Source organism: Panulirus ornatus, chromosome 1 (genome assembly GCF_036320965.1).
Source record: "Panulirus ornatus isolate Po-2019 chromosome 1, ASM3632096v1, whole genome shotgun sequence".
NCBI classification, from domain to species: Eukaryota; Metazoa; Arthropoda; class Malacostraca; order Decapoda; family Palinuridae; genus Panulirus; species Panulirus ornatus.
Genome location: NC_092224.1, coordinates 38,413,521 through 38,437,345, shown reverse-complemented (window position 1 = coordinate 38,437,345; position 23,825 = coordinate 38,413,521). Strand labels below are relative to the sequence as shown.

Genomic DNA, 23,825 nt, shown 5'->3' with positions numbered 1-23,825 from the left:
AGAAAAAACAGATATCAAGTGATCTTCTAAAAGTGAATGAGGGAGACAAGCGGGGTCCTCCAGGGCCCAGCTTTGGAGCCACTACTGTTCTGAGGTGAATGATCTGCCAAACAAAGTGGACTCATACGTGACTTGTTTTGCTGCTGATGATAAATTCATAAATGAATTTATGAAGCAACAATGGTCGGGTTACAAAGGACTTCTCGGAGCTGACACAAAACCGACCTTGTCACCAGAGCAACGTGTGTTAAGGATCATGAAGGTAGCAACCTATAGTTTAGTAAGAATCAAGATTGCTTCACGTTCAGTGACTGTGGGATCTATCACGACTAACCTATGACCTAAGCTAGAGTATGCCGCATCATTCTGGCTTCCTTCTTAACGAAAAATGTAGAGTTGCTGGAGAAGATTTAAAGGATCATAGAAAAAAATGTTTACTAGAGTTAAGTTGAATGATCTGCAAATAAAGCAGCGAACCCTTAACCTTAAGTGTTAGGGAAGATGTGACGAAGACCTATAAACGTATAAGGGGATATTACGAAGTCAACGCTGAAATAGTTCTTCGATATTACTGGAGAGTCCAGGACTAGAATACACGACTGGAAGTCAGGCGAGAGAAAGAGATGCAAAGGGACGTCAGGAAGGATCTCTTCAACAACAGAGTTGTGGAGTCGTGGAACATGCTTGACGAAGAGCGAGTAAATGTCGACTGTCACTGGAAGGTTTAAGGAACAAATGAAATCATGAGAGTGATGATAGGAGAGGCCTCACACATGTAAACGTCTCTCCCAATGTGCACGAATAGGTAATCAATTAGTGATGACGCGTACACGAAGACACACACACACACACACACACACACACACACACACACACACACACACACAGGGCCTGCAGGTAACCCGGGGCCGGTGATATCAGTTAACACCTTCCACACTAATTGGTATATTGTGACAACCTGCTCCTTCCCTCTTCCACCTTTTTTTTTCAACGTCATCTCGCCTCCTCCCCCCCTCCCTTGCTCTCCTCCATCCCACTTTCCTTATCCTTCTCTACAGAGTTATGGTATGCCACTCTCTTTGGTTACTCATTACTTGAACATAGTGCCTATACTCTGTCATCTCCCCCCTGCATTCATTTTATAATTAAAGAGGCAAGAGAGAGCGACAATGACACACACCCCTACGTAAACAGACAGAGAGACAGAGTCAGACAGAGAGACACACGCAGACAGACAGACAGACACACACACACACACACACACACACACACACACACACACACACACACACACACACACACACAGCCCATTCAGACAGGTGAAGAGACGATGCTGGAATCTATGACTCTTAGCCCACACAGACGCCACTTCTGTGATCAGCGCTGTAGAGAGAGAGAGATTTTCGCTCCTATAGCATTCAAGATCATCGCTATGCACCATAGCTATTGTGTAGCCTTGGATATCATGCCACGATAGCGTTGGAAGTCAGTAGGCTTCACTACTCGCGATAACTACAACTATAACCAACGCATAACTATAACCATCCCTAAAAAGGGCATTCTTCTGCAGTGCCCTCGGGGACGAGTGTTATATCTCATGAGAAAGAGCCACACACTATAGCTAGGCTCTATATACCATAGCTATTACATAGAACCACTCACCATAGTCATATCAACATACACCGTGGTTAAGAGGCAGCACCATACACCATAGCCAAGGGGACTCGACATGCACCATAACTAAACTGCATCGCTGTACACCAGCAGCTGAGGGACAGCACTGTACACCACAGCTGAGGGGCAGCACTGTACACCACAGCTGAGGGGCAGCACTGTACACCACAGCTGAGGGGCAGCACTGTACACCACAGCTGGGGGGCAGCACTGTACACCACAGCTGAGGGGCAGCACTGTACACCACAGCTGAGGGGCAGCACTGTACACCACAGCTGAGGGGCAGCACTGTACACCAGCAGCCAACACCATCCATGGGGCCCCACCCTGCACCCCCCTTACCACCAGTTAGGGGGGTGGGGTTGGGGGGGGGGAACTCTGCAAAAATACCGATAGAATAGGGATAAAATTTCGCACGCCAATCTCACCCGGCTGATCATCTAATTTCGCGCCACAGCCAGTATTATGTCGCCAGAAACCCGCCAAGTGGCGCACCGCGGACACGCTCCTGGCCGCGCCAAATATGCTGCTGGCTATTCTAAATATTAATTTCTCCAGCGCATCTTTTATGAATAAATTTTCTATGTGTAAGAGAGAAGAATAAGTAGTGATTTATATTGGAAGTGTTTCTATCTGTAGTATACTACACCGTGTCTTCTCTAAAAGTGATGTAAACTAAAGGGAAACATATGAGGAATTCAACCTCTCGTTTAGTTAAAATAATCTAAAAAGAAAATTATTTTTAGATTACATTAATCGTCTCATTCCGTTCGTCTTTTTGAAATAATGATTTCAACTAAATTTTGTGCAGCATCTGTGGGGTAAAGAAAGGAAAGGAGATATCGATACGAAATCAACGATAACAAACGAAATAAAAAAGTCATCCCATCCTTTAGTGAAAGCAACTTGAAAACAAAACGATACTTTTTAGATTAAATTAACCATTCTATTTCATTCTCCCTTTTTGACATCATAAAATCACGAAACTTTACGCAACATTTGTAGGAAAAAGAAAAAAAAATAGAACATCGATATGAAAATAACTGGGTTGGGGGGATTATCTTACCTACACGAGGCAAGGGTGTAGGGTGAGGCGGGTCTTACGCTAAGGGAAGGGAGGAGGAAGAGATGGGAGCAGGGGGAGGGAGGGGGAGGAGGGAGAAGGAGGAGGAGGAGGAGTAGGGGAAGGGAGGAGGGAGGGAGGAGGAGGAGGAGATGGGAGCAGGGGGAGGCGGGGGTGGGGGGAGGTTAGGAGTGGCTGGGAGTAGGGGGGGGGGGGGGTGTTGAGGGAAGGGAGAGGGTAATTAGGATATTGTGTCATCTCCCGTAAGCTTCTCAGACGTCAACTACGCACGCACGAACGCCCACCGCATACACGTACACTCACCTTGCAAACGCTAACACGGACAGGCAAAAAAGAAAAGAAAATGCCTATGATGACTGATAACTATATAATGTGTTACAAGTATTAGATTATATTTCCAAGCCAACTGTTTAGACACAAGTTTCCTATGGTTCCTTACGTATAGCATACATATACACACCCCTGCATGCGTATTGGTAAACATACATATTCAAACCCGTTTCTATTACACATACATAACACCTTCTCGTCATGTATATTCTGTAAGTCTCTACACATTGAGTGCAACGAACCTTATTCCCATTACTATTACATAGCCGCCATCACTATCACACCTGGGGATTCACCATCACAAGTAAATCATCACCATCACACAAATCATCCCAGTTAGAAACGAACCACTCACTATCAGAAGCAAACGTCATCATCACTATACCTCGACCATCACCATCATACGTACAGGGACTTCATCATCATCATCACCACAGAACCATCATGATCACACGGGTATCCACTGTATATGTGATCTGACCATCCCATTCGGACCACAGCGATGACCATTGCATGTGGTCCCTTCCCACCAAATTAGGTTATAACCGCCAACCAGAGACCAGCATATTCCCCATAGGACAAATACCACCACATAAGATAATTGCCAACACACGAAAAGTATTATCATCACATACAGGGCATCATCTTCACATACAGGGCATCATCTTCACATACAGGGCATCATCTTCACATACAGGGCATCATCTTCACATACAAAACATCACTATCACACAGAGACAACCATCCTTACATAAAGATCATATCTTTACATAGGGACCGCCATCTTCATTGTCGTCACTATTACATAAAAACCATCATCTTCACATACAGATCATCACGATCACACAACGACCCTCGTCCTTTTCAGGTCCTGCTCATCACTATCACACAGGCTCCATCATCATCCTCACATACAGATCATCACTATCACACAGTGGCCATCATTATCACATATACACCTTCACTATCACACAGGGGCCATTGCCATCAGACAAAGAACATCACCATCACACACGAACCATCACACGTAAGTCTATGATCACCACCCACGGAGCATCACCTTCACATGGAAGCCATCACCATCACACAAACGCTGCATCAATCGTCACCCTGAGGCCATCAGCCACGTATCTTCACCATCACCTAACACCAGCATCACCTGCGGACCATCACTATCACGGAGGGATCACCATATCCAGGCTATCGAAACCACGATACGACCACGGCCCTAGAAACTATCCACAAACCATCACCACCATCCACCACACTCACCATCACCACCATCCATCACACTCACCATCACCACCACAACCAGCAGCAACCACAGCAAGAGCCTTGCATCAGTGCTGGAGCAGCACCCAGCACATACCACAACCTACTCAATTATGTATCCTTGTGGCCTTCTGGGCTTTGGTGAGCTGGCCACAGACCTACGTTCTGGGGGTCACTCAAGTTTTACTCTGTCCTTTGTAAACAGCTGGGCCGTGATAAATACACCATAAGATGATCACAATGTTTTGTCTTCGGAAAGTTCGTAAGCATCATGAAAACGCTGACCTTTTTTGCCTTGCAAAGTCGAAGGGGCGATGTCTCGACACTTTCAAGCTTGGGCGAACCGTTCCATTTCTCTTGGTCGGCTGATGTACGTGTTTTAAAGGCAAGCTTAGCTGGGGTATATAAGACAATACGGTATGGCATGATAAGCTTATAAGAAGTATAATAAGTTTAAGACGGTAGATTAATCATAATAAGTTTAAGATGGTAGATATATAAGAATATATATATCAATTACGAATACCGTCTTGAACGCTTCCCATAATAGATTCGATGTCTATTCTTCTTTTAAATGAGCTGCAACGTAAAGTACTTCTGTACAAATTGGTGTCGACCGTTCCGTCACAAGACAAAATATCCAGTATGAGAATTAAACTATGACTGGATAAGGTTTACGACACGTCGGTTGTTACGATGCGGACTGAAGTGGGAGACGCAGCCCTGGCGTGACCTGAGTAAATTGATGGGTAGGGAGATCAGGAGAGAGCATGGAATGCTATCTATAATACAACTGCAGATCTGTTGAACATCAAATCAAGTGTGAGCAAAGCGGTTGTACTCAGAGAGAGAGAGAGAGAGAGAGAGAGAGAGAGAGAGAGAGAGAGAGAGGTGGACAAAGGTGTTGATTAGGATGACAGCCATATGTAAAAGTCTCCCCAGCAGAAGTGAGAAAGAGAGTTAACATCTAGCTCACGTTTGCTCTCGAGCTTACCACTGATCATGCTACTACCTTGAATTACATCTCAGTACAGCGCATGGCAACCGGTGCGCCGCGCGCGACAATGTCCCTAATAACCCATGGTGCATTTGTAATTACAGAGATATAAAGATATATATATATATATATATATATATATATATATATATATATATATATATATATATATATGTGTGTGTGTGTGTGTGTGTATATATGGCCCAACCCACCCACATACATATGCATATACATAAACGCCCATACACGCCCATATAAACCTATACATTTCAACGTATACATACATATACATATATGCACATGTACATATCCATACTTGCTTCCTTTATTCGTTCCCATCGCCACCCCGCCACACATGATATGGCACACACCTCCCCCCGCGCGCGCGCGAGGTAGCGCTAGGAAAAGACAACAAAGGCCACATTCGTTCAGGTCGTTTTCCGTGTTAGCGAAGAGCACTAGAAACAGACGAGGAAAGGCCACGTCCGCTCACATTCATTCTCTAGCTATCATGGGTAATGCACTGAAACCACAGCTCCTTATTCACAAACAAGCCCCACAGACATTTCCATGGTTTACTCCAAACGTTTCACATGCCCTGATTCAGTCCATTGACAGCACATCGACCCCATATGTCGACCCCAGTATCCATATTATATAGCTGGAGCTACTATTCCTTCAAAATACCCATTTTTGCTCTCCCAGATAACGTTCTCTTTCCACACATTCTTCAGCACTCCCAGAACCTTCATCTTCCCCACCTTATGACTCACTTCCGCTTCCATGGTTACAATCACTGCCATGTCAACTCCCATGTGTCTAAAACATTCACTTCCTCCTATCTTTTTCCATTCAAACTAACAACCCAGCTAACAGGTCCCCCAACCCCACTAGACCTTATAGCCTTGCTTTTATTCATACTGACTCTCAATTTTTCCTTTCATGCATTCTTACAAACTCAGTCACATCAACTTCTGAAGTTTTTCACTCGAATCCGCCACCCAACCATCAACAACCATCACAATCATCACCATCACTGCCTTCCAAATTTGACCTTCCACTGCTCGTAAGCCGTCACTGCTCTCAGTTATGCCCGGATGGTGTACGGCTAACATCACAATTCGGCGGCGTGACCTCAGCTCACCAAGTTGCCAAAACCCTGACGTAAAGAAATTTTCTAATCTAAGGTATCTGAATAATTCACTTTCTATGACAATACCATACAGACAGGATTGGGAACAGTAATTGTGGTATGGACAAACTGCTTCTCTCTCTCTCTCTCTCTCTCTCTCTCTCTCTCTCTCTCTCTCTCTCTCTCTCTCTCTCTCTCTCTCTCTCTCTTGTTGATTGAACAGGGAGACGAGACTATTGTCTGAATGGATATACATATATTCCCATCAAGACACATGAGCATTATTTTCTTTTACGAATCTCTTTCTTTAAGAATTTACGACATCCTAACTTCACATCACACTACCTCAATGGTAGAAAATTTACCTATGTGGATCTCCACCAACATTGTCAAAATAAAACTGAGATTCACCAAGATCTTTTACGTTTATGATTTGCGACGTCTAGTTAGCTGTAACTCACCTAGATGGTGTCTGTCTATGTTGCCATGGTGAGGATGACGTAAGGGCAATGAGGACAGAAGGAGGGTGTGAGAGGGTATGGTAGGCGAGGTTGTAGAAGGAGGGAGTGAGGGAGCAGTGTAAGGGTAGGGAGGACATAGAAAGAGGGAGAGAGGAACCGCTGGATGAGTAGGTTAAGGACTGTAGGATGGAGGGAGTGAGGGAGCCTTGCATGGGTAGGATGAGGACTGACAACTTGCTTTCAAGCAGGACATAGAGTTTCGGATACTGAGTAATACAACGTCACGAAATATATCGTTTGCAGGTTAATGAATATCGACGCACCCTCGTCCCTACCTGTGTTACTAAGGTTATTCCTTAAAACTGTAACGACGTTCATGTTAACACGTAAATCTGACTGCAGAGGACGACATGAACAAGGATGTTCCGATCGTATTTTGTGGATCTTAAGTACATGAAAATCACGAAAATTGATTCAGAGTATAAGTTCACGTAATGTGTTTGTCGTAAAGATACGATAAGTTATTCTGCTTTGCATGACTGAAGAAGTAGCGTCATATGACCAATGATCTATGATTCCACTTCATACGTGTATAGAATTCTGTGTCAGGATGAATCGACGTCCGTTTGTGTCATACATACATCCAAATCTGATGTCTCCCTTCTTATATCTCTACGACATAGCCACTACACTCTGTACTGCGTGTGGCAGCATTATTACAACTGATACAGTCTGGCATTCATAAGAATACGATAAAGGGTCACGTCTGTATCAGTACTCGGTGTTAACAACGGGACACATTCCCGTAAATTATTGTTATTTAAGCTGAAGTGAATCTGAGACACAACTTCTAACCTCTTCCTTTATACAGCAGGCGGGAGACCCACCTATTCCCAGTCATTCACGTAATTTTCTCTTAAGAGTTTCGGACATTTGGACGCTTACCTTCAAACAAAGCGAAGTGTTCCAATAATTCAAGGATTTCTCAAACTCTTCACGGCGCTGACAGTGCTCCTAAAAAGTTAGGTGGATGATATCGATACTCTGGGTGGGTTATTTAGATAAATCTCACGTATCGTTTTTGGGAACTTGTTTCATTGATTCTTGTCTTTAACCATGTTAATATTTCTCTCTCATCTATAATCTGGGTCTTTCTGTTTCTTTATCAGCCTCTCTGTATGCTTGTCTGTCTGTCTGTTTACTTACCTACCTGTATATATGGAGAAATATATTCATGAATGTATATAGATGAATGCATATATAGTCTTTCTTTGAAAATCACTTGTTTACCAAATGACGTCCCACCTACGTCTCTTCGTTGTACATCAACTGATATATTTCTTTCTTGTGTCTTCCCTGATGATGTGATTATCACACGAAAGTGCACTTGGGAACTTATCGTGTTTCATTTTCCCCGTGGACTCATAGGAATATACTTGATCACGCGCAAAATTGATTCTTTCCAATATATATATATATATATATATATATATATATATATATATATATATATATATATATATATATAAATATATATATATATATATATATATATATATATATATATATATATATATATATATATATATATATATATATATATATATATATACAAAGTTAATCGATAATGTGCTCACGCGAAGTTACATGAATGAAATCACTAAAGTAACAATGTCAGTGGTTTAGGCAGGCAACGTAGGCAGATAACAGAACCAGGTAACCAGAAAAGAACAAGTAGAAAGCAGAGTGAGACAACACAGTCCCACAGTTCAGTTAAGCAGAGTCGTTGGGTAGTGGCGTCAATCAGTGCACTTTTGGCGCTGCTGTCAATTAGCTTAATAAGTGTTGTAACCTGGACATATAGCCAGGTGGTTAAACGATTCAGCGCAGCTGATTAACGCAGCCATACAGCCAGCAGAAAGGTAGTGCAGTCAGGTACAAAACAGATAGTTACGAAAACCGTCTATTGCAACTAGATAACGTAGCCATAGCTCAGCTAGGTATTGCAAACCAGATGAATATGAAGGATGGCGTGAATGTTTAACATAGTTAGTTGAGCAATCGGGCATCAGAGATAGGAACACAGCTCGATTAAAAAGCCAGGCAGTTCAACCAGATACCCCATGTGTTTAACACAGCTGGATAACACAGAGACGTACCACAGCCAGTCGCAAAGCCCTGTCGCGAAGCTATTAATATGATCAGTCAACATAGCTAAATAACATAGGTAGGAAGCAAATCCAAGTAACACATCCAGAAAGAAAAACCAGATAACACAGCCAAATAGAGCAGTTTCTCACATAAGCAGGTAACAAGTAATATTACCAGTAACGTAGCCACCAGGTATCACAGCCAAGGAACACAGAGCCGATAGGTGTAGCTAGTCAGAACGTAGCACAGACATTCACGCGGCCCGTCTGCTGCAGCACACAGTCTGCGTTACAGCTAAGGTCGGATGTCTCCCATAGCGTGCTGCTGGGGAGGGAAGACGGGCATAGCTGTGGCTACAGGCCAGGGGTGTGTGTGGCAGGGCCACCCCGGGTTGTATTTGGTCCGGTGAGAGAGAGAGAGAGAGAGAGAGAGAGAGAGAGAGAGAGAGAGAGAGAGAGAGAGAGAGAGAGAGAGAGTTAACATAACGTTCGTGGAGACGTAGAAAAAGTATCAATGTTTTAGTGTCCACAATACAACGCTCATGCACTTCATTTGAAGAGATCTGAATATTCCTTACATCAATATTTATCTTCCTGTCTCTAACAAGTGCGACCCCTTCGTAGTCCCCCATCATCATGTACGTATCAGTCACCATTTCGATGTTTGCACGAAATCTAATCTTATTAAAGACACGTGATACTTATCTAAGACAAACATACATATATTTTCTTTAGCGTTTCACGTCCAGCTTGTCTATAAATTCAGTCTCTTGAATTTTTCTCTAATTCTTTTTTGCTCCTCTCGAATGAAATTCCTCCCATAATCTTCACGAATGCCTTTCATTACTCTCCAAATCCCAGTTTCCCGCACGATTCCCCAGCTCTTAGTTCTCTTGTATGTCCCATCGACATAAATTCTTCTTCCAATTTACATCTCATACACATGCTTCTAACCCCATCTTATCCCTCACTCCATCTGCATACTCCCTCACTCGTTATCTCCTATCTATATACATCCTCAGTCATGAAGCCTTCGCATCGCTAAACCCTCATATACACTAGGGCGCTGACCGGCCCGGAGAACTTCACTAAGAACTTCGCTAAATCCACCACACTCCCTTCCCTCACTGGACGGTCAAGATGAGTTTATCCTCGCGACATCCTCATTAACAGCACAACCTGTTTTAGGCCGGCCATCTCTCCGTACTATCGCCCCTGACCATCTCGACCGGCCGCGTCCTCTGTATAATTAATATCGCCCCTTCTAAACTACTGTCTCGGGGCTTCTAGGATATCGGTTCTAAGCAGAGTCTAATCGTCCTTGGTCTTACTGTAAAGGAACTGGAATAACTATATTCTTTCACAACTTTGTCAGAGTCACTTGTTCTAACCTCATGTTTTCATAATGAACACCAATCGATCTGTTGGATCCATTGCCATCGGTTTCTTATCTGTATGTCTCTTCAATTCTCCTTTACCTTAAGTATTCTAACCTCGTCTTTTCGACGGTGTGATATGCATTTTTTTCTACAGTTGAAAAGATAAGGTCAATCTGTATCAGCCTTAAGATTCTCTTTACGTATCATTGGTAAAACCTATTTGATGTTTGATATTATACCTCTTTAAAACCAAGAAATATCGTTTATATAGTATATCTCATTATTACCGTTAGGATACGTGTTTTGGCAAGTTTGGTAACTCCATCCTTTATCAGTTTTATAATTAATCTCTTTATGTGAACACGGATGCGATCTTCATAAGGTGTATCAACCTCACCTTCATTATCTCCTCTCTCTTCATCATATTCAGCAGGACAGCGTCTCACCTTATATATTCTTCTTGACACCAGTGACCCACACTCGCACACCAAGTTGTGATCATCACATCAAAACCACGTCACAACCATCCCCATCACCAACAAGCCATGTTACAATCCTGTCTTTCCCCCTTACCCCCCCAAAAAACACTACGTCCCTGTGTTCTTCATCCCACCCAGTCACTATCCCCTCCCTCACATCAAGGCCACTATCCTCACCACCTCACCAGGAGACCACAACCTCACCAGCCCACCGTACACAACGCCTCCACCCAGGCAAGGCCACACTCACCACTCCCCCGGTGTGTTCCCACGGTGACACAACGTGCTGGGGATTTTCGGCACATGATTGGGGAGGTCCCCGGGTCCCGGGGTCGTCAGTGGCGAGGTGGTAAAGATGGTGACAGATGATGCAGATGGGCGAAGATGATGGTGACGGGTGACGACGGTAAGCGATGATGGTGGTGACAGGCCGTGGTGGGCAGGGGAGAACAGTGAGTGTGGGTTGTGGGATGGTTGAGGCGAGATGGTCTGGACCCACCGCAAGTAGTAGGTGGTGGTGGTGGTGGTGGAGGCAGACAAGCGAGAGGAATGCTGTGTGGGACTGTGTGTGGGTCTCTGGTGTAAGGAATATATGGTGTATGGTATTATTTGGTATGGCCACTCATACAGTGGTCTGTGAAACGCTCAAAGGCTGGTTAGACAAGGATGTCTGGTATGTCGTAATGAATGTGTGGTATGGCCACTCATACAGCTGCGTGTGGTATGCTAAACAGTTCGTCTTGTATAGTGTAATGAAAGTGTGGTATGGCGTGTGGTATAGGTACTAATACAACGAGAGGAATGCTGTGTGGGACTGTGTGTGGGTCTCTGGTGTAAGGAATATATGGTGTATGGTATTATTTGGTATGGCCACTCATACAGTGGTCTGTGAAACGCTCAAAGGCTGGTTAGACAAGGATGTCTGGTATGTCGTAATGAATGTGTGGTATGGCCACTCATACAGCTGCGTGTGGTATGCTAAACAGTTCGTCTTGTATAGTGTAATGAAAGTGTGGTATGGCGTGTGGTATAGGTACTAATACAACGAGAGGAATGCTGTGTGGGACTGTGTGTGGGTCTCTGGTGTAAGGAATATATGGTGTATGGTATTATTTGGTATGGCCACTCATACAGTGGTCTGTGAAACGCTCAAAGGCTGGTTAGACAAGGATGTCTGGTATGTCGTAATGAATGTGTGGTATGGCCACTCATACAGCTGCGTGTGGTATGCTAAACAGTTCGTCTTGTATAGTGTAATGAAAGTGTGGTATGGCGTGTGGTATAGGTACTAATACAACGAGAGGAATGCTGTGTGGGACTGTGTGTGGGTCTCTGGTGTAAGGAATATATGGTGTATGGTATTATTTGGTATGGCCACTCATACAGTGGTCTGTGAAACGCTCAAAGGCTGGTTAGACAAGGATGTCTGGTATGTCGTAATGAATGTGTGGTATGGCCACTCATACAGCTGCGTGTGGTATGCTAAACAGTTCGTCTTGTATAGTGTAATGAAAGTGTGGTATGGCGTGTGGTATAGGTACTAATACAACGGCATATGAAACATAAACAGCTCTTAGACATGGATGCCTGGTATGGTGTAACGATTATGAGTTATGGCCACTCATACTGCGGCATATGAGACAGTAAGCATCACGTTAAAAAGACATACGCTTCAAATTATGCTTACCAGCCAGGAATGTATAACATTACACAGCACTGTATCTAAAAGGATGTAGATAGGGTGATACAAGCAAATCATCAGGGTGTTACTGGCTATACAAAAGGATTAGCTTTATGTTAAACGTCTGCAGACGAGTGAACCACTTTACAAGGAGCGGAGGCATGGATGAGGAGGTCCTGTAACTGTGCCTGTCTTGTGATATGTGAGAGTGAAAGTGCTAGACGACTAGAGGGAGGAATGGGCCGTACCAATAAGTACAGCCCAACGATACTGATGATGTATTGAGAAACTGTATGGAATACAAAACCAGTAGGGATATAAAGGACGAGTCTTCGCTTGGCCTGAGCAGTCAGCTGGAATTACAGTATTGCTCAAGGAGGAAGATCATGTTGTCCCCACGGGTGGGCCAGACCAAACCAACCACCTCGCTCGATGGGAGAGGTCCAGTCTCTTGATGCAGCCAAGGATCAATGTGTTTGTTGTCATATTTACAACCATAACCAATTATGGCATACTGGACGAGACTCACAGAGTTGAGTGTTGAAGGAAAGCTTTGTGGAAGATCAGATTTCGATGGGATTAAAGTGGTACTGTGAAAGATGAATATGGTACAGTAGGTTGACTGAGGGTCATAGTTTTCCTGTGTGTGTGATTGAAAAAAAGAGAAAAATGCAACGCAAAAGAATTTGCAAGTGTGTGTGTGTGTGTGTGTGTGTGTGTGTGTGTGTGTGTGTGTGTGTGTGTGTGTGTGTGTGTGTGTAAAGCCTTCATCGGTATAAAAGGCCACATCATAAATCTTTATAAATCATAGGCTATGAAAGATGCATTACCACAGTAGAGCAGCTCCTTGAATTAGTGAAGGATCCTTGTAGAGTGAGGCAAGTGCGACTATACATTAAGGATGGACATATGGAATGGTTCAGGGGCTAGGGTGAAACAGGGATGTGTTATATCATCGTGGATGTTTGATTACTTCATGGGTTAAGCTATCAAGCATTACCTAACAAGGTATTGAGGTAGATGAGTATGACTGCAAAAAGATCAAAGAAAATTAGAAAAGTCAGGAAGGAACTCAAAAGAAGCAGTGATACGGGATTGACTGGGAAAGAACAACAGATTATCATGCATGAAGATTGAAAAGTGTTTACTAGGAGGATTATGAAAGTATGCAGTGAGGTGCTGTACGTGAAAAGGAATTAGAATGAGTTATCTTACTGAATAGTCAGGAGCTGATGCTTCAGATTTTTAGAATGTAGAGGGATGTGTCAGTGATGAAGGAATATTGGATACCAAGATATCAAAAAGAAATTGATGAAAAGCCACGAGGACGGCGGTAGCTAGAAGATGGCTCTGGAGCTCGTTTTAAAATGCGGATTGACAAATCTCGTTAAACTGACTGAAATGTGGATTTATGATAAGAGAATGACTACGAAAACGTAAGCCATCAACACTAGCATACTGATGCTTGGACGCCAACTAAAGAATGATGTAACCAGATGATGAGGATGTCTGTATAAGACATGGAGCTGACGAAGGTGTGGCTGTGTACAAGGGAAGAGTGGAGAGATGAAACAGTTTGGCACATGGGAAGAACGAATGTAGGAAATAAGGATATAGAAAATAGAGATGTGTGAAATAGGATGTAGAAAATAAGAAAGATGTATAAAATAAGGATGTAAGAAATAAGAAAGTTGTATGAAATATGGATATGAAAAATAAGAAAGAGCGAATGCAGGAAATGATATCAAAAGAACTCACATAGAGTGACAATGTTGAAGAAAGAGAAGGAAGATATGAGTAAGGTGTTGCAAGAATTCCGTGGCAAGGAATTGAGTACGCTTGAAGAGTCGGGGAACATAGAGGCACCGTGATTACCTAATGTCCAGTACGAGGAAACAGATGTACACACATGGGGTTCTGCCTCTCGAAAGAAAATGGTATGAAAAACATCGACCGACCGTGACAGGATTCGAACCTGCAATCTTCGGATCCGAAGTCCGACGCCTTATCCATTAGGCCACACGGTCATATGTGGTGTAGGCACCGTCTTGTTAACATATTGAAATACTGTAACCTCCCCTCTGGCTCATCCCAAGCAATGTGGGGAGAGGTTTACACGTGTTACAAAAACCTCATCTGAAGGAAATAGTTTTATATCTTATAATCTTTTTCAATAGCTTTCTACGCTATCTTTAAGAGCATTGATCGTTTTTTTCATTTCTACCGATTGCCTTATCTTATCATGCTCCTTCCATTTTTTAATTCCCTTATCACGACACAGAGCACCTACTCCTCTCACCAGGGGTGAAGCGTCGTGAGGGAGGGCAGAAACGTAAGCTGGGACGCAACCCTCGAGTTCCCTTTTCTTCTACCCAGCTGGCCGCGCTGGAGGCTCGCTTCAGACAGTCGCAGTACCTCTCCTCCTGCGACGTGGCTGATCTCTCTGGCCTCCTCAACTTAACCGAGACGAGGGTGAGTACACTCTACCCCTCCTTCACACTCCCACTGTGCCCCTCAACTAATCTTCAGCCTGCACCTTAACGGGATTCTTATGTGATATGTAACGAGTTATGTATGCTGATGTGTGTTCCTCATGCCATGTGTACCTGCGTGTATGGCAAGTGTAGTTTGCCTGTATATGAGGCTTTGCACTGTCTCTACACCTTGCCCTGTGTTTTTCAAAATTCTTACACAAGGTTATTACCGTTGTGTTTATAACGACATGTGTGTTAATGGATGTTCTTTTGTGCATTTCCTATCAGATTTGTATATATTTTTTGATCATATATATATATATATATATATATATATATATATATATATATATATATATATATATATATACATGTGGGTGTGTATCCAAACTTTTGCTTATTAGCACATAGTCAGTGCTGACCTTGGGCCTCACCGAACCCAAGAAAGGTCGACGTGCTTATAGCACCTTATACACGGTCGACACTGGTACCGGGCGGTCGACCAGCCCCGGGGCGGCGGGTGTATGTACAAAATGCGGCGAGAAATACAATGGCGGCCATTATGGAGGCCGTGGGAGTCGGCACCCACACAATGGCGTCGTCGAATCTGGTCGATTACCTGCGTGAGGTCGACCCCCTGGTGAGGCACGCGGACACTCTTCGGCAAACACCCATCTGTGTCACTCTTGTCTCCCTGCCTTGCCACCCAAGCCGCCCACCCACCACCCAAGCCACCCGCCACAAAATCGCTCCTGCTCTGAAGGCCACCCACCACATAGAGGGTGTAGATTCGTATTAACCAGGTCTACCAGGTACCTCATCTCTCTTACTCGTCAGGCTATTTCGTCAGGTAGATCACCTCGCCCTACAAGTCATCCCAAGTCAGACTGAGCCTCTGACAAAAGCGCTCGGAAACTGAGATCGTCCCAGTTCGTTATCCCTTCACCCTTCTCACGCCCCTTCCCCTACCATCCCCAGGCCGTCCTCCGCACCAGCCTACCTGGTGCCCAAGCCACGTCCCTCTGAAGCTCAAGTCGCAGCTCCACGCAAGCGAGCCATGCCAGCCAGCTCGCAGTCCAGGTTGACACACCTTTAACTCAACCCTAACAACCATTCCCTCTCCCTGCACGCCATAAGGGAATGTCCTTCACCCTGGCTGCTCTAGTGCCACGGACGCCCTTCCATATACGATGTCTTTATCCTGCCTCTCCCAGTACATGCCTCCCTTAGTACCTGCCTCCCCTAGAATCTGCCTCCTCTAGTACCTGCCTTCCCTAGCACCGTGGACGACCTGCCACATAGGATGTCTTCATCTCACCTCTCCTCGTACCACGAACGACTTGACATAGGGGATGAGTTCATCCTACCTCCTCCAGTCCCACGCACGTCCCACATCACATATAGGATGTTGTTGATCCTGCGTCTCTTAGTAACAGGGACGCCCATCCATATAGGACATTTTTCATCCCTGTTGCTTTAGTATCCTGAGTGCCCCTAAACCCCCACAAGAAGCATCGTTACCCCATATCCAACCACTTCTCCCCACGAGCCATGCCAATCTGCCATGTAGGCGGCTCACCATCGACCACCCTATCACACGAAGCCTCTTACCCTACGCTGCTGGACACCATGTTGACCATCCAGCTTATCCTTCTACCACACCAATCCTCTGACCTCCTGCCGCTCAGAACACACAACCCGGCCTCTCAGGCCGTCCTACTGTCCCACTCTACTATTTTGGTCTGCCAGTTACCCATACAACTCCAACTGCCCAGCAACTCAGGTCACCTACCACTGCATTGTATGATCAACCAGACCGAGTCGCGCCAGACGTCTGACCACCTTGCAACTCAAGCCTGCCCCATCCTCTACCGGTGACTCCCTCACCATCCAGACTATCCCTCAACTTTCCTCAACCTTCCATCCAAACACATCCCACCCCTTCAGTTGAGCCAAGCCGGTCAATCGCCCTAATTCTTTGGTTACGAATGAATCAATTTCACTTATATGAATCAACACCAATGCCACACCTTCCATTTTTTCATCGCGAACTTAGAGAAATAATGACTATGGTCTTTAAGACGTTTGTCTAGACGCAGAAACATAAACATTTATTATATACAACTTTAAACATATCTTTACAAGAAAGAAAATTGTAAGACAGGAAATTGCTTGGGTTCGTATCTAAGGAAGACAGGTTTCAACGATATTACTTAAGATTCTTTACATTTATCAAACACACAACACCAAACCTCACCAAACCACCACACCACACCACACCACACCACACCACAGCACATCACACCACACCGCACCATATTACACCACACCACACCACACCACACACCACCACGCCACACCACACCACACCACACCACACTACCAAACACGCCGTCGACAACTGCCTAATTCCTTCGCACCTCCACCAACGCCCAAATCAAGGCGATGTGCCTATCGTCCGGAACCGTGAGATCTGTATCGCCATCCGCTCTCGTACCTACAGCCGGAGCCGATCATCTGGCATTACCAGCAGATGTGAGGGAGGAGGGAGGGAGGGTCCGAGGTAGCGCTACACGGGTAATCATCAAACGTAAACACACGGTCAGGCTGGCCGTACATGTGTTGGTGGCCACCTTACCTGAGATCGAGGTGATATGTGGATTAGCAGGAAGATCTGGGCTACCAGTGGGTAGTGTGTGTGTGTGTGTGTGTGTGTGTGTGTGTGTGTGTGTGTTTAACTGCTTAGTGAGTAGTCTGTATGTTTCACAGATGAAGGTATTTTTTGTTCCTTTGAATCTTTCTGTTTTTCTATTGCATTCATATATATATATATGAAGGCATGTACAGAGCATCAGATTGGGGAAGAGCAGTGCGGTTTCAGAAGTGGTAGAGGATGTGTGGATCAGGTGTTTGCTTTGAAGAATGTATGTGAGAAATACTTAGAAAAGCAAATGGATTTGTATGTAGCATTTATGGATCTGGAGAAGGCATATGATAGAGTTGATAGAGATGCTCTGTGGAAGGTATTAAGAATATATGGTGTGGGAGGCAAGTTGTTAGAAGCAGTGAAAAGTTTTTATCGAGGATGTAAGGCATGTGTACGTGTAGGAAGAGAGGAAAGTGATTGGTTCTCAGTGAATGTAGGTTTGCGGCAGGGGTGTGTGATGTCTCCATGGTTGTTTAATTTGTTTATGGATGGGGTTGTTAGGGAGGTAAATGCAAGAGTCCTGGAAAGAGGGGCAAGTATGAAGTCTGTTGGGGATGAGAGAGCTTGGGAAGTGAGTCAGTTGTTGTTCGCTGATGATACAGCGCTGGTGGCTGATTCATGTGAGAAACTGCAGAAGCTGGTGACTGAGTTTGGTAAAGTGTGTGGAAGAAGAAAGTTAAGAGTAAATGTGAATAAGAGCAAGGTTATTAGGTACAGTAGGGTTGAGGGTCAAGTCAATTGGGAGGTGAGTTTGAATGGAGAAAAACTGGAGGAAGTGAAGTGTTTTAGATATCTGGGAGTGGATCTGTCAGCGGATGGAACCATGGAAGCGGAAGTGGATCATAGGGTGGGGGAGGGGGCGAAAATTTTGGGAGCCTTGAAAAATGTGTGGAAGTCGAGAACATTATCTCGGAAAGCAAAAATGGGTATGTTTGAAGGAATAGTGGTTCCAACAATGCTGTATGGTTGCGAGGCGTGGGCTATGGATAGAGTTGTGCGCAGGAGGATGGATGTGCTGGAAATGAGATGTTTGAGGACAATGTGTGGTGTGAGGTGGTTTGATCGAGTAAGTAACGTAAGGGTAAGAGAGATGTGTGGAAATAAAAAGAGCGTGGTTGAGAGAGCAGAAGAGGGTGTTTTGAAATGGTTTGGGCACATGGAGAGAATGAGTGAGGAAAGATTGACCAAGAGGATATACGTGTCGGAGGTGGAGGGAACGAGGAGAAGAGGGAGACCAAATTGGAGGTGGAAAGATGGAGTGAAAAAGATTTTGTGTGATCGGGGCCTGAACATGCAGGAGGGTGAAAGGAGGGCAAGGAATAGAGTGAATTGGAGCGATGTGGTATACAGGGGTTGACGTGCTGTCAGTGGATTGAATCAGGGCATGTGAAGCGTCTGGGGTAAACCATGGAAAGCTGTGTAGGTATGTATATTTGCGTGTGTGGACGTGTGTATGTACATGTGTATGGGGGGGGGGGGGTTGGGCCATTTCTTTCGTCTGTTTCCTTGCGCTACCTCGCAAATGCGGGAGACAGCGACAAAGTATAAAAAAAAAAAAAAAAAAAAAAAAATATATATATATATATATATATATATATATATATATATATATATATATATATATATATTGTAAAAGATTTTCACTAGATGGTTTTAGGATTATTTTCAAAAAGATTTTATTCTTCGTAATGATTATTATAAGAGATTCATATGATAAGAATGAAGTATCTTTGTTTTATTGTTATAGAAAGATATTTTGATGTTTGCCTAATTTTTTGATATACTTCTGGTTTTGAACATGGAAAGAAGCTATCCTCGTGATTGCATGGTCTCTGGAACATTTCGTAACTTCAGTCACGAAGTAATTACAAAGCATGGTCGTTGGATCCTTCTTGTGGTATGAATCATAAAGTGATTTTGAAGTTCGCCTCTGAGGAGTGATATACAAAGGAATAAGAAGGCATATGAATGAATACAAAAACATTCAAACAGCAACAGACCACTTGGTCCCTTTGAGGCAGTTTGTGGTAGTGGAAGAAACATGAATATCATCATCAATCAGTGATATGGAAGTCAGGATGACCTTGTTGTGATAGGATGCTGCAACTCTCAGGAACATGCACCATTCATGACGTCCCATGACCTTACATCTCACAGTGACAGAAACTGAACTCGGATGTAAGACTTAAACAAGATATGGACTCGTATCCGTACACACATACAGGGACGAGGAAGCTAAGGCTACCAGTAGAATAGTTCTTACTCTACTTCGCAGAGATGAGCTCAGTGAGAGTCGAAGTTGTAACAAGAACGAAACGTGCGACATGTGACAGGAGAGGACATCTTGTGGTATCCAGTATAGCAATATTTTGATATCAAAGCACACAGTTGTCGAGCCACACTATTACCATTTTGGACAACCTCACGCCCTAGGCCTTTCAAAAGCCATGAAGGTCGTGGCAAGAATGATTAATACATCAGTCGAATGACTCGTGAAACGATCGATGATCTAATACAGTCCCACAGAGATATAACACATCTCGTTTATGTGATTCTTCCGTCCTCGAGACCTAATCTGACAAATTCTCTTTCTTTACGAGTTAGCAAAACCAGCAGATCAGAATTATCACGAAATTGTTTTTGGCTAATAAATAAACCTATTCTCGACGTCTCTTAGATAGCTGCCTCTCCCACTATAAAGTAACAGTACAATACTTCCTGACGACATTCAAACAAAGTCCTCAGACTTCCTCGTAAGGGAAGGTTAGTACAGAGCCGCTGGTAGTCTCCGCTCTTGCCTTCTTGAATTATATATCATTCCTTATTAAAATGGACGAGTTTAAATCATGGTGTGGTGGATGTCCGAGGGTACGATCAGCTTTCAAGTTTTATATATATATATATATATATATATATATATATATATATATATATATATATATATATATATATATGAATTTATATGGATTTTCCTACTTGTTCGCCGTTTCTCGCGTTAGCTGTGTAACGCCAGAAGAAACTAACAAAGGCTACATCCTATCACCATCCATTCTCTAGCTTTCATGTCGAAGTTACTGAAACCACAGTTCTCTGTCCACAACCTGGCCCTACAGAACTTTCCATGGTTTACCCTGGACGCTTCACATGCTCTGGTTCAGTCCAATGACAGCACGTCAGCCACAGTATACCACACTGTTCCTTTCATAATTTTCTCTATACTTCAGTTACGGTCCGGCTTTGATGTGGACTATTGTCCGCGACTGAAGCTTTCTACATGAAAAAGAAAAAGTCAGTTACCACTATTCCAACCGATAAACTAGTAATGATTTCTAACATGACTAAAGAAATCATTTGAATAGTGTTCTGTTCTTATACATTCATGTTGGTAAAGTTTAACGGAGAGATCCTTACAGGTTAGCCAATATGAAACATATGAGAGCTTTTACAAGGTATTCTGTAAACACAGCTCCCAGGATTTTCTGCCTAGTTTTGATTAAGATATTCTTGGTATCATTATTGTTGAAGGCTGCATATACGTTAAAGGCTCTGAGTTGGTTGGGAACTAAGTTAGCATTATCTTTCAATGGGAAAACTAAAAGATTATTTGTATCAAAGGGACGTTAAGGGTTAACTGTGTGTGATGATTTTTTCGCCAAATTAAGAGATTTGTCAATGAAATATTTAGAATATTTCATCTTGTATTCAATAGAATATGTCTCCTCAAACTCTTCATCAACAAATTCTAAACTGCTTATACGTAATGCTTTGAGGAACATGGCCTGGAATGATGATTTCTTTCATTTCATTCGCGTTGTGCTGACTGATACTGAACACAATAACAATCATTAATGGGATTTCTGCAAATGCTAGACCCTCTGGATCATACGATCTGAAAAGAGTAAAACACAATAATTTTCTACTTCCACAGCAAATTTGATAGACGTTGCACTAGAAGGAAGAAATTCGCGAAGGAAGAAATTTCTTTGAATTATCACTTGTTGGCCAAGCATAAAGAATATCAGCTGCATAGATATCAGATTGCCTTAGAGGGTAACATCTTTAGTAATTTTGTTTAAAAAAATACCCCATGTATAAATTACTTAACACTGGTGAAAGAGAGTTACCCATCTTTACACTAAACTTGTACATTTCATACTGGAAAGACTGGTAAGGACTTCTGTTGGATTTAAGCAGCATAAATGTTGTATAAGAACGGGTCAAGATTCAAGTGTTATGTTTAACCATGTTAGAAATTATGATCATTGTGTCTATTGGAAAAGTGCCTATTCAGTTATAACCTGTAACTCCTTGATCAAGAAAAATATCACTGAATATTCACGTCTGAATAGACAAAGAATTGTAAGATGAATATTAGTGAAGGTCTTCATAAACTGAATAGCTTTGTCTTCGACCATATATGTAAACGGTTTCCTGTCTTATCCATATAATATGATTCTGTGAGTCCCACATAATAACGGCTTCTTAGTTCCCGCTTATTTATATATATATATATATATATATATATATATATATATATATATATATATATATATATATATATATATATATATATATATATATATATATATATGCTCATTCGCATGGACGTAAAACATAATCAGCAGCTGTAGCCCTTGTACCTACACCCTCCTTCGTGCTCTTTACCTAGTAGCCTTTCAGCCTTTCACTTCGTAAATAATGATTCCGTCAATTGGGGTAAATTCTACAAATAATGAGATCGTCTGTTTGAGGCCGATGAATAATTCATATCGTAACGACGTAACTGACTTGATGCCAGGGTAGAATGTCACGTTAAAAACCACCAGAGAGAATACTAGATCGTTTAGCAACTCCTGACGAGGCTCACCGCGACGTCTGACCCGTGGTGGCTAAGAATATGTTTGAGTGTCTCCTGAAGATTTAATACCGGCGATTTTTTTTTTCTTTTGAGGGGGGGGGAATAGGAAAGGAGGAAGGAAGTATGTAGGTAGATAGGTAAGGAAGTAGGTAGGTATTTAAAGAAAGGGAAAGAGTGAATGTAAGGGTAAAGAAGGAAGGGAAAGGGTGACTGTATGGATAAAGGGGAAGGAAAAGGGTGAGTGTAAGGGTAAATGGCTGAGAGGGTGAGTGAAAAGGTAAAATGGGAAGGGAAATAGTGTGTGGAGAAGGGAAAGGGGGAGTGTAAGAGTAAAGGGGAAGGGGAAGTGGGTAAGGTTGTAATGGTCATCAGTAATTCCTATGGGGGCCATCACGGGCGGCTGCTTGGCTTCATCATCAAGAGAGAAGCTTAATGAGGGATAACACGGTGAGCAACTTGACTATGGTGGAAGACGAGACCACAAGCACAGCATCTTTGTCAGCAGCTGTAGCATTGTGAACACCATCATTAACAGGAGCATTACCGTCGTTATCATCATCACCATTACCACCAGCATCACTGTACCAGCATCAACACAACGGCAGCATCTCCATCACCATCAACATACCCATCACTATCTCCACCATTATATGCATCAACAGCGATCATCAACACAAGGTGTAGGGGGACGGCATGGTGGCGAGGGTGGAGGAGGGAGATGGAGGAGGAGGGATTGGGCGTGGTGGGTGCTGGCTATCAGTGTGCCTCATCTGCCTGCCTCCTCACAGTAAGAGGATTAGCACTACTGACACACCAGATGCCTGCTACTCTGCCGCCCATACTCACACGACATACTGAGGGAGAGAGAGAGAGAGAGAGAGAGAGAGAGAGAGAGAGAGAGAGAGAGAGAGAGAGAGAGAGAGAGAGAGAGAGAGAGAGAAGGGGAGGGGAGGGAAGGAGGGAAAGGAGGGAGAGGGTATTAAGTATCCTGCAGGACATAGTATATGGCTCACTCTGCACACCGAAGCCCCTACTCTAGCGAGCCACACCTTGAAGATGCACGAACAACGATAAGCCGAACACGAGATTTAGACTGGATGGATCTCAATATCTACATTGTTATCCAATCGACCACAACCCAGCCTTC

General features: G+C 43.5%; 1 protein-coding gene and 1 non-coding gene across 3 annotated transcripts in view; one reads left to right on the top strand and one right to left on the bottom strand.

Moving 5' to 3' along the window:
• Nucleotides 1-23,825, top strand: part of LOC139750705 (uncharacterized) — a 341,806-nt gene that overhangs the window by 295,135 nt on the left and 22,846 nt on the right. For both annotated transcript variants that reach the window (XM_071665502.1, XM_071665417.1), the window contains one exon: nt 14,942-15,111. In XM_071665502.1, coding sequence (XP_071521603.1) covers nt 14,942-15,111 — 170 coding nt within the window. The remainder of the gene's footprint in view (nt 1-14,941; nt 15,112-23,825) is intronic.
• On the bottom strand, nt 14,594-14,666 carry TRNAR-UCG (transfer RNA arginine (anticodon UCG)). The gene has a single exon. It is a non-coding gene; the product is annotated as a tRNA-Arg (tRNA).